The sequence below is a fragment of the Euleptes europaea genome, chromosome 15 (assembly GCF_029931775.1).
Source record: "Euleptes europaea isolate rEulEur1 chromosome 15, rEulEur1.hap1, whole genome shotgun sequence".
NCBI classification, from domain to species: domain Eukaryota; kingdom Metazoa; phylum Chordata; class Lepidosauria; order Squamata; family Sphaerodactylidae; genus Euleptes; species Euleptes europaea.
This window is the reverse complement of record NC_079326.1, coordinates 38,111,856-38,122,056: the sequence shown is the minus strand read 5'-3', so window position 1 is coordinate 38,122,056 and position 10,201 is coordinate 38,111,856. Positions and strand designations below refer to the sequence as shown.

Sequence of the window (10,201 nt, the reverse complement as noted above, 5' to 3'; positions counted from 1 at the left end):
ATAAACAGTGGAACAGACTAAAATCCTGTTCCTTTTATTAAAGTGCCCTCCTTTCTGTTATACTACAGCTTTATTTCCTTTATGGAAATATACTCCTGAACAATTCTGTTTTACACAGTTGTGGAATGAAAGAAGTGTGTGGGCCGTCGTGGCCTCCTCAGGCATGCCATTCCACAAAGTGGGAGCCACAACAGAGAAAGCATGTGTGCACAGGCAGCTGTTGACCTTACCCATTAGCAGGTGGCACCTTTAGAAGGCTTTGACTGATGTGAAGATGGGAGGACTGTTGTGCATCACTGGCTCTAGCAAAAGGAGAACCTACCAAAAACAGCCGAGCCATTTGTTATATAAAAGAAACAGCAAAAATAGTTATTGGGCTTTTGGATCTCAGGCACGAATGCAAAAAGCATTCCCATATTTAATTTATATGCATATTTGATTGTATCTTCAAGTTCTAAAACGTCAGGATGAAGAAATTAAAACTTAAAGAACTTGAAAGTTGTCTTCAGCAAGTTGATGGTTTTGAGGATCCAAAACTGCTACTCGAACAATATCCAACAAGGCCACATATAGCAGGTAAATTTCAGTTTTCATTCTTCGTGGTGGTGGTGAAAAGTGCCATCAAGTCTCAGTCGACTTACAGCAAGGCAAGAGATGAACAGAGGTGGTTTGCCATTGCCTGCCACTGCATAGCAACCCTGGACTTCCTTGGTGGTGTCCCATCCAGGTACTAACCAGGGCTGACTGTGCCTAGCTTCTGAGATCTGACAACATTGGGCTAGTCTGGCCCATCCAGATCAGAGCGCTTATCATTCTTGTTATGCCTTAAATTTTACAAGACTATCTTGCAGATTCTGATAAGCGCATTCTAGATTGTATCTCAATGTATGGTTCAGCTGGTGGGAATAATCAACTGATACCAAAGCTGTTCAATAGAAAACACTGTGACATTGACATTGGATATTATCTTTTTGTCAAGGTATCTATTAACAGGCCTTTGGTTGGGGATCAGAAGTAATTTCCCTGGAACAATTGTGGTAACCAAGAACTTGGTTTAAAACCAGAATTTGGTAAATTTATGAAGTGTACTAAGTTATGATGACCCAACACGCCTGCCTGTCAAGGTCTGGAATAGCCCCCCCCCCCCACAAAAAAAAATCAGGGGTCTGCAAGTACAGAAGAAGCTATCAAGTAAAATTACTCCCTGCTTTGGAATTTAAAACATTTCCTTATGAAATAAGGGGTTAGTGGGACAGTATATGGTTTTTAGCTAATTCTCACATTTGGGATCACAAAGGATTTGGATATGTTGCATAATTATAGTGTATCTTCCTTCGCAGCCTATACTTTTATATGCATGCTTGAGCCACCTGGATTTTTTTATTATTAGCCTTACCCTCACTTCAGGTTTAATCTTCTTGGTTGCTGTTTCTCACTATAAAATACGGCCTTTGGCCACAGGCAGTACTGCCTTAGTTAGGGGCTTAGGCAGAAGGGAATGAGACGGACCTTTGCATCATTTCAGGCTTGTTGTACTACTTACTGTATATCCTCATCTCATTGCCTTTATTTTTTTTTAATCTTTCCTCTAGCATGTATGCTTTATACAATTCACAATACATTTGATGATATTGAAAACAAGATTGTTGCAGATCTTGGATGCGGTTGTGGTGTGCTGAGCATTGGTAGCGCCATGTTGGGAGCCGGGTAAGCTGCTGACACCCTCATTTTCCCCTCTGGTTTTCTTAATGATGAGAAAGATGGTGTTAGTGCTGGCTCGTGCTTCAGTAGAATGGTAAACAAATGGAACTGAAATGTCTGTGAAATCCATCAACCCCACTGTGGTAGCCCTTCTTCCTTGGAATTCAACCTCATAAAAGTGCAACTGATAACCCTTGGAAATACACACCTTGAGCTGAGGGCGTAGATTGGATAGAAATTCTTCTGTGTGTCAGGGGTGGATCGGCTATTGTAGCCACCGGGACTTTTCCTGGCTGCTCATGGCCAGCCCAGTGGTGAGAAGGATGGTGCCTTCCAGCTGAATCATGGTGGATTGGACTTGGCTGGACAGGCAATAAGGCTCTTTCCCCCTCCTTCCTTTGGGAGAGTGGGGGTAGGGCCCTTTTCCAGGGTTGTTTTTTCCCTCCTAGTTTGCCCCTGCTGTAAATATGAATGCATGTTCATGTCCTCTCTGTATTGCGTGGAATATGATGTGCATTCTGTGTGCTTCACCACACATATTCTTGTGCAGTTGCCCAGGTTAACTGCTTGTTTATATAAGACTAGAGCTGTTTATATAAGACTAGAGCCTAGGGTGATAAATTACTATTACCTATTTTAAGCTTTCACACACTTTGTATAGCAACGTGCAGGAGAAAATTACTAAGAATGTGGCAGCGTTGGTTCCCCATACGATTTATTTATTTATTGTGCATCCTTAAACCTATTTTTTAAGTTGTTTCACTGGTATCAAATGTTACCATTCGCCTGAACGACATTACTTCTTGCTTCAAAGACAAAATGTTAGGCCTTCTTCACCATATGCCAGAGAAGGAGATAGTAGAACGTCAAAGCTCTGGAACTGAATGCAGGTGATGGATTCCAACTTTGAATGTTCCTTCACATAAAAGCTCCACACAAGCAGAAAAGTAGGACAGCTGGAAACTGTACAGTTCATTCTACTGCCTTATTCCCACCTTCTTCTCTTGCATATATAACTCAGGCTTTAGTTGAATTATTGAAAAGATATATGGGAAGCAGAGGATAGTTAACTCGCAAGCTAAATTTCTGAATGAGCAGACATAGGAGTGGCCAGACTTGCTAGGAAAAAGCCCTTCAGAAATGCGTTTGTTGCTTCTGTTTCCCCCATTCATTAATGCATCAAGTTCTTTTGATCAGCTTAACACAAATTTCTTTTGTTGACAGAACAGATAATCAAAATGTTATCCTAGTATGAAGTACCATATGTCTCTGTTAGGTTTATATCAGCTAGGTACAGATATCTAGGAGGAGGAAAAATAATAGGGTTCAGCATTGGCTCAGATGATGTAATGCCCAGCTTTTTCCTTTGTCCAGGCTGTGTATAGGCTTTGATGTTGATGCTGATGCTTTGGAAGTATTTAACAGAAACGCTGAAGAGTTTGAACTCACAAATACTGACATGGTTCAGTGCAATGTATGTTCCTTACCTGAGGAAATGGCAAAAGCATTTGATACCGTCATTATGAATCCTCCCTTTGGAACCAAGCACAATAAAGGTAATTTTCCACCCTAGAGTTTTCGTGCAGCTTCACAAAGCTACCCTTGTTGCAAGGCTAGGCATCCTTGCTCCTAGCGACGAACAACCTCGGGACTCAGTCCACCTGAACTCATCCACCCAAATGCATAGCTAATCTTGCTTCTGGAGGGGAGGGGAAGGTGATTGTAAGCCGGTTTGATTCTCCCTTAAGGGGTAGAGAAAGTCAGTATATAAAAAACAACTCTTCTTCGAGTTAGGTCCCTCTCACCCAGGATTTAAAGCCCACTTTGGCTTCTGAAGGCAAACAGATTTTCTTTCTTTAAGGTTTTACACACCTTAAGGATCAAACAGTGTCCTCCTGCAGCCACTGAAGTCTTAATCCAGGTTTTCCAAAACCTGTTCTGACCCAGGGATATTTTGTTGAACTTTCACCTTGAGATGCACAAAACCTTAAAAATCTGTTTCCCTTCAGAAGCCAAAATGGGTTAAAGTGCCCATATGAAAGGGACCTTAGAAACTGTGGTATTTCATCCCCACTCCCCTGTACGGCTGCTTTACATAGTGTTTACTTTTTAAAAAACTTTACTTGATTTATACCCTACCTTTCTTTCCAATGGATTAAAAGTGGCTTACATTGTTTTCCTCTCCTCTGTTTTATCCTCACAACAACCCTGTAAGGTAGGTTAGGCTGAGAGTGTCATCCAACGAACTTCCATGGCAGAGAAGAGATTTGAACCTGGATCTCCCAAAATATAGTTTAACACTCTAGTGTTGCTGGTTTTATCATTACGCAAGCTGCTTTGCATGCCAATGAGACAAGAAGCAACACATAAGTTTTAAAAATAAATATGTATTTGTGGTTGAATAAGTCAGAAGGTTCCAACTTAGAGTAGTCTTTAAGTGTGGTATGGTGGTTTGGAGCGGTGGATTCTGATGTGGAGAACCAGGTTTGATTCCCCACTCCTCCACATGAGTGACGGAGGCTAATCTGGTGAACTGGATTTGTTTCCCCACTCCTAAACACAGAGCCAGCTAGGTGACCTTGGGCTAGTCACAGCTCTCTCAGCCCCACCCACCTCACAGGGTGTCTGTTGTGGGGAGGGGAAGGTGAGGTGATTGTAAGCCAGTTTGGGTCTCAAGTGGTAGAGAAAGTCGGCATATAAAAACCAACTCTTCTTCTTTTCTTAGGCATGGATATGGCTTTTCTCAAGACAGCTCTGCGGATGGCGAGAACGGCTGTTTATTCCTTGCATAAAACGTCAACCCGCCAAGTAAGTTTTGCAGATGTTTTTAGAGAGCCAGACCTGATGGAAAAACCAACAACCAACCAAATTCAGGGTATTACCTTCAAACACAATTCAACTAAAACAGTCAAAATGTTTGGGAGTATTGTCTTTAGTTATACTGGGATTAATGCTGTGGCACAAGCCAGATGGAAGCTGCATAGATATAGGCAGTTTGAAACCTGGCTTTTGTCAGGTACCAAGACCACTAAATACCTCAAACTTTTTCCATTCTCAGCATATTCAGAAGAAAGCTGATGACTGGAAAGTGAAGATGGAAGTTTTAGCAGGTAGGAACCACCCCTTTTCAAATAGCCTGCGGAGACATGATGTGATTCTGCAGTTGAAGGTCTAGGCCTGCAAACTGCTTATGTGTAAGACCCTCTGCAGTCCTTAGGGGAAGAGCGGGGTATAATTTGTACGCATTTAAGTTAAGTAGAGCAGTGATTTGCTATGCAGGCTACTCTGAAAAGCTTTCTTCGGTTTAACACTTGGCTATCCCATAGCAAATATTTCTCTTTAGTCATCAGGAGCCTTTTAAAGTTTGGAGTGCAAAGCTATTTTAAACGTCATTTTTGCAGCAGCTACTTAGAAGTCTTAGCTTGATTACACACATACACATACCTTTATTGGCATAATTAGTGTTTTAGACAGAGATCCAAACAGAATATAAATACAGCACCCTACAAATTAGGAGGATACAGTAATATTCCATTCTTAGCTTGTTTATATATAAGCCACGAGCAGCCAGAAGATTAAAACATCTGCTTTGTAGAAGCTGATTTAGTTGAAGTACCACTTGGTTCAGTTAAGGAATATTGAAGATTTTCCTTCCTCTTTTTGAACCTTAGAAATAAGGTGCAGATGACGTACGTAGTCCTCAAGGGCCCAGTCTGAGCAAACCTCCATTGACTGCATTCAGATGTCACAATGGAGAACAAGCCTGGCTTATTCTCAGGCTCAAGTGTTTTTTTTCCCCTTCTTGCATCGGATACAGAGTAAATACTTTCTGGGTTTTGAAACTTATAAATCTCACAATAGTTGGTTGTGATGTCTCAATTGCACCGTCTTTTTTCCTCTTACCTACATACCAGGATTCTAATCCACGTGTTGAGTCTGTTGTTGTAGGTAAGAAGGAAAGAGAACTTGTTAAAAGGCCCACGTTGCATTTAAATTTAACTGTTCTGAAACCAGGAAGTCTTCACGCTTGGCTCTGCACTCAAAGGGAGGGGAGTCGGGATGTGCACGCCCTGGAGTAAGCCAGGCTTATGCTTGAACAAACAGGAGGTGGTGTGTGACGTCTGAATATTTGGGTAGGATCCAAAGTTGTTTTCTGCTTTCATAACCCTGTGAGGAGTGGTTAAAATGCGTAGGGCTGTTTAGCTTGGAAAGAAGGCTGTTAAGGGGAGATATGATAGGTCTATAAAATTATGCATGGTATGGAAAGAGTGGCGAGGGAGAAGTTTTTCTCCTTCATAATACTAGAACACAACGTTATCTGCTGAAACTGGAGGGTGAGAGATTCAAAACATAAAAGGAAGTATTAATTCACACAACACATAGTTAAATTGTGGAACTCCCTGCCCCAGGATGTGGTGATGGCTGCCAACTTGGAAGGCGTTAAATGGGGAGTAGACATGTTCATGGAGGAGAGGGCTATCCATGGCTACTAGTCAAAATGGATACTAGTCATAATGCATACCTATTCTCTCTAGTCTCAGAGGAGCATGCCTATTATATTAGGTGCTGTGGAACACAGGCAGGACAATGCTGCAGCGGTCATCTTGTTTGTGGGCTTCCTAGAGGCACCTGGTTGGCCACACTGTGTGAATAGACAGCTGGACTTGATGGGCCTTGGTATGATCCAGCATGGCTTTTCTTACGTTCATTTTTTTCAGATTGTCCCCCCCTTTCACAAGACTTCTACATGACACCCCATGTTGCTCCTGAGGGTCTCCTAGCATGTCCCCCACCAAAAACAACAACCACAGAGAACAGCAGCATTTTGAGGGATGCAATAAGCTGTAGTGGGAAGAGGAAGAAAGAATCTGTTCAGTGAGCAGAGCGTGCAGTCCTTTGCAACCCATTACTTTCCTGATCCAAGCTACATTTCCCAGAATTGTAACTCTACAGAACAGGATTTGGTGGTGTTTAAGCTGCAATTTTACTTCACCAGTTAACTAAAGCATATGTAGAGGAGCAAATTGCCTATAATGTTAGTATGCACTGATTACAACTTAAATTCTAATTTTTTTTTTAGAACTAAGGTACGACCTACCAGCATCATACAAATTCCACAAAAAGAAATCAGTAAGTATTGATTAACTTTTAATAGAGTTGACCTATTAATCAGCAATTTAACTGAGGCTTAAGTTGCTTTCATGCAGTGTCAGCTAGACAACTGCTAAGAGTGTGGTGTAGTGGTTAAGAGTGGTGGTTTGGAGCGGTGGACTCTGGAGAACTGGGTTTGATTCCCCACTCCTCCACATGAGCGGCGGACGCTAATTTGGTGAACTGGATTTGTTTCCCCACTCCTACACATGAAGCCAGCTGGGTGATTATGGGTTAGTCACACTCTCTCAGCCCCACCTACCTCACAGGATGTCTGTTGTGTGGAAGGGAAGGTGATTGTAAGTCGTTTTGATTCTTACTTAAGTGGTAGAGAAAGTCGGCATATAGAAACTAACTCTTCTTCTATATGTTCATGAGATCCTCTGTGAGAACGTCTTGATCAGGGCTTTCTGTAACTGTCCAAACATAACATTTCCTAAGAAGAAAACAATGCACCTTTGGTATTCTCTTCAAAGTTTCTAGTCTGAAGGTAGTGGTCTGCAAACCACTCAGAACTTGGCCCTGTTTTTAACTAGAATCTACAATGTAAGACCCATTTAAAATTTTTACCATGTACAATTGTCATCTCCTCCTTTCCCTCTGTCTTCTCTGGTGCCAGTTGAAGACCAGGATGTGGTGATGGCTGCCACCTTGGAAGGCTTTAAGAGGGGGTGGACATGTTCATGGAGAAGAGGGCTATCCATGGCTGTTAGTCAAAATCAATACTAGTCATGATGCATACCTATTCTTTCCAGTATCAGATGAGCACGCCCATTATATTAGGTGCTGTGCAACACAGGCAGGATAATTCTGCTGCAGTTGTCTTGTTTGTGGGCTTCCTAAAGGCACCTGGTTGGCCACTGTGAGAACAGACTGCTGGACTTGATGGGGCTTGGTCTGATCCCACATGGCTATTTTTATGTTCTTATGACCATTGCTGGGGTAGTTTCTGGACTCAAATTAGCGATTCCTGAGTTTAAATCCCCCCTCAGCCATGTGTCTCACTTGGGACTAATCCACTTGTGAGAATAAGACCAATAGATTCCAACCCCCACCCCCCGGCTTCTTATTCATAGAGTGGGATAACTTATACGAGAGGCTAGGGAGCATCATAGCTGATATGACCAAGGAAAGACAGTGACTAGAAATGCTGTTAAGGAGAAAGCGTCAGTGGCCAGCATAGTTAATTGCCTGTCCTCATATTTATTGGTGTGTATAACAAGCCACTGCTATACAGGTCATAGCATTCAGCCTTTCTAGATGCTTTGGAACAGAGGTAGGACAATACTGCTGCAGTTGTCTTGTTTGTGGGCTTCCTAGAGGCACCTGGTTGGCCACTGTGTGAACAGACTGCTGGCCTTGGTGGACCTTGGTCTGATCCAGCACGGCCTTTCTTATGTTCTTAGATAACACGCTGACACTAGTGCAGCTGACAGCCGGACCTTTCTTAGTTCCTTCAGTTTTGAATGTGTAGGAGCAGAGGTTGCAGAAGCCCCTTTTAGACAAGGAGGGGGCAGTCTGTCCCATTGTTCAACGCGGTAGTGCATTATCTCTCATGCCCATTTTACCCACATCGGCACTCATTGCCTTCAAATGGCTAGAAGCGGTGCATAAGAGTATCTTCAGTGCTTTCAAACTGTCCCGCATTGCATAATAGCAGAGAAGGACTTTCTCATTTCAAATGATAAAAGGCAGCTGCAAGATAAAGAACAGCTCTGGCTTTTAGTACCTTCCATGAGGGAGAAATGTTATTGTCAACCTAGCCCCCCTTCCCCCCCAAAAACACCTTGGCTAGGATAAGTCTAGCCCTCCCAACCTCAAGAAATTGGACAGCCCTACCTGAAGTGTCAGCAGTACAGTGACCTCTGCCTCCTAAAAGGCCTGTCCTTGTGTAGGCCCTTCTAGGAATTATAACAAAATTGCTGATTTGAAAGAACATTCTATAGGTATGGAGATGTAATTAAGATGATAACCTTTAGTAAGTTCTGTAGCTATCCCATGGTTCTAGTCAACACTATACTTCTAGATTTTGCTATATAGAGTCAAAGTTTAGCATTGAGAAGGTTCCATGCACATAGTAAATCAAGGTGTAACATGATAAATTAAAAAAAATACAAGTGAGGGGCCCCACAAGGACTTGCAGGGGGCACTTCGTATCCCCTCCTTTTTCCTTTACCTCCTGACAGCTAGCATATCCTCTCTCCCAGATTCCTTCTCTCCTTTCCAGCTACCAGCCACCCAGCAAACCTGTTTTATCTGCCCCCATATTCAGCTATATTTACTTCATTTATACCCCTTCTTTAGCCAAAGGGAACCCAAAGCAGCTCACCTTGTTCTTCTGTACTCCATTATATCCGAACAACCCTGTGACGAAGGTTAGGCTGAAAGACTGACTGGCCCAAGGTCACCCAGCAAGCTTCCATGGCAGAGTAGGATTTTGAACCTGGCTTTCTGAGATCCTAGTCTAAAACACTAACCATTACACAACACTGGCTTTTGTGCAGTGGCTGCTGTTGAATAGTAGCAAGCAGCATGACCTGCAGTGATTGCTGCTGGGCTTGGCCCTGATGAGCCTTCCCTCAAAGGCCAAAACAGGCCTGCCCCTTCCCGTCTTACTAACAGAAACCAAGGCTTGAAGGATGGCAGTATTGTGGTTGCTTAGCAACCCCACAATGACCACTGCAGAAGGCATTTGTTTATTAAAAGATACAGACACTTCTATTATTGGGAGACGGTTAATGCCACCACTTTTTTTAAAAAATCAATTTTTCTGCAAATCTGGCGTTTTCTCAGGTTTGAAGAAACATGTCTTGTCTGTTCATGACTCCAGTCTTCAGATTGAAGCAGCCACATATTGGGCCACATAAAATTAGACATATTGATGATACATAGAGAAAGTGAAATGTTTCCTGTAATTGTGGTACATAAAAGATTGGAGATGAAGTTTGACAGATGTTCTGCTTAAGTGAACACAGGGAAACCATTCAAAACATTGAAAGAATCAGGTAGCATTATACTTAGATTAGTGATAAACCTCTTAACCCAATAATTCATTGCATTCGGACACTTAAAATGCTGCAGTTTATTTGGTATATGCAACTTATACAACTTTTGAACACAGTTTACACAGTTGCTTAAGCCTTCCCCTTTAGTCTCTGACTGTGTATCAAAACTATAAATATAAAAATTGCATGATAGACTACGCTTCCAGAAGGGGAGGGGGAATCTAAATTGAAGCAGCTTTTTTCTTTGCCCTTTGCAGGTGGACATCGAAGTAGATTTTATTAGATTCTCGAGTGAAGAATGAAAACAAATGAAGGAATGACTTAAAACTTCTAAGTAAAATAAA

At 42.2% G+C, this 10,201-nt stretch overlaps 1 protein-coding gene across 1 annotated transcript; it reads left to right on the top strand.

Annotated features, from left to right (window-relative positions):
• The first annotated feature begins 406 nt into the window (after window positions 1-406).
• On the top strand, window positions 407-10,189 carry METTL5 (methyltransferase 5, N6-adenosine). The gene is made up of 7 exons (XM_056861106.1): window positions 407-576; window positions 1,593-1,707; window positions 3,076-3,257; window positions 4,427-4,509; window positions 4,760-4,811; window positions 6,782-6,831; window positions 10,115-10,189. Exons 1-7 carry the CDS (start codon window positions 468-470, stop codon window positions 10,157-10,159), a joined length of 636 nt encoding a protein of 211 aa, XP_056717084.1. The 5' UTR covers window positions 407-467; the 3' UTR covers window positions 10,160-10,189.
• Window positions 10,190-10,201: the final 12 nt, after the last annotated feature.

Excerpts from the sequence above, each read along its gene's own strand:
- METTL5 (XM_056861106.1), top strand. The coding sequence starts at position 468 with ATGAAGAAATTAAAACTTAAAGAACTTGAAAGTTGTCTTCAGCAAGTT. Across the intron at positions 1,708-3,075 it reads AGCGCCATGTTGGGAGCCGG|GCTGTGTATAGGCTTTGATG; the intron begins GTAAGCTGCTGA and ends TCCTTTGTCCAG. Across the intron at positions 4,812-6,781 it reads GAAGATGGAAGTTTTAGCAG|AACTAAGGTACGACCTACCA; the intron begins GTAGGAACCACC and ends TTTTTTTTTTAG.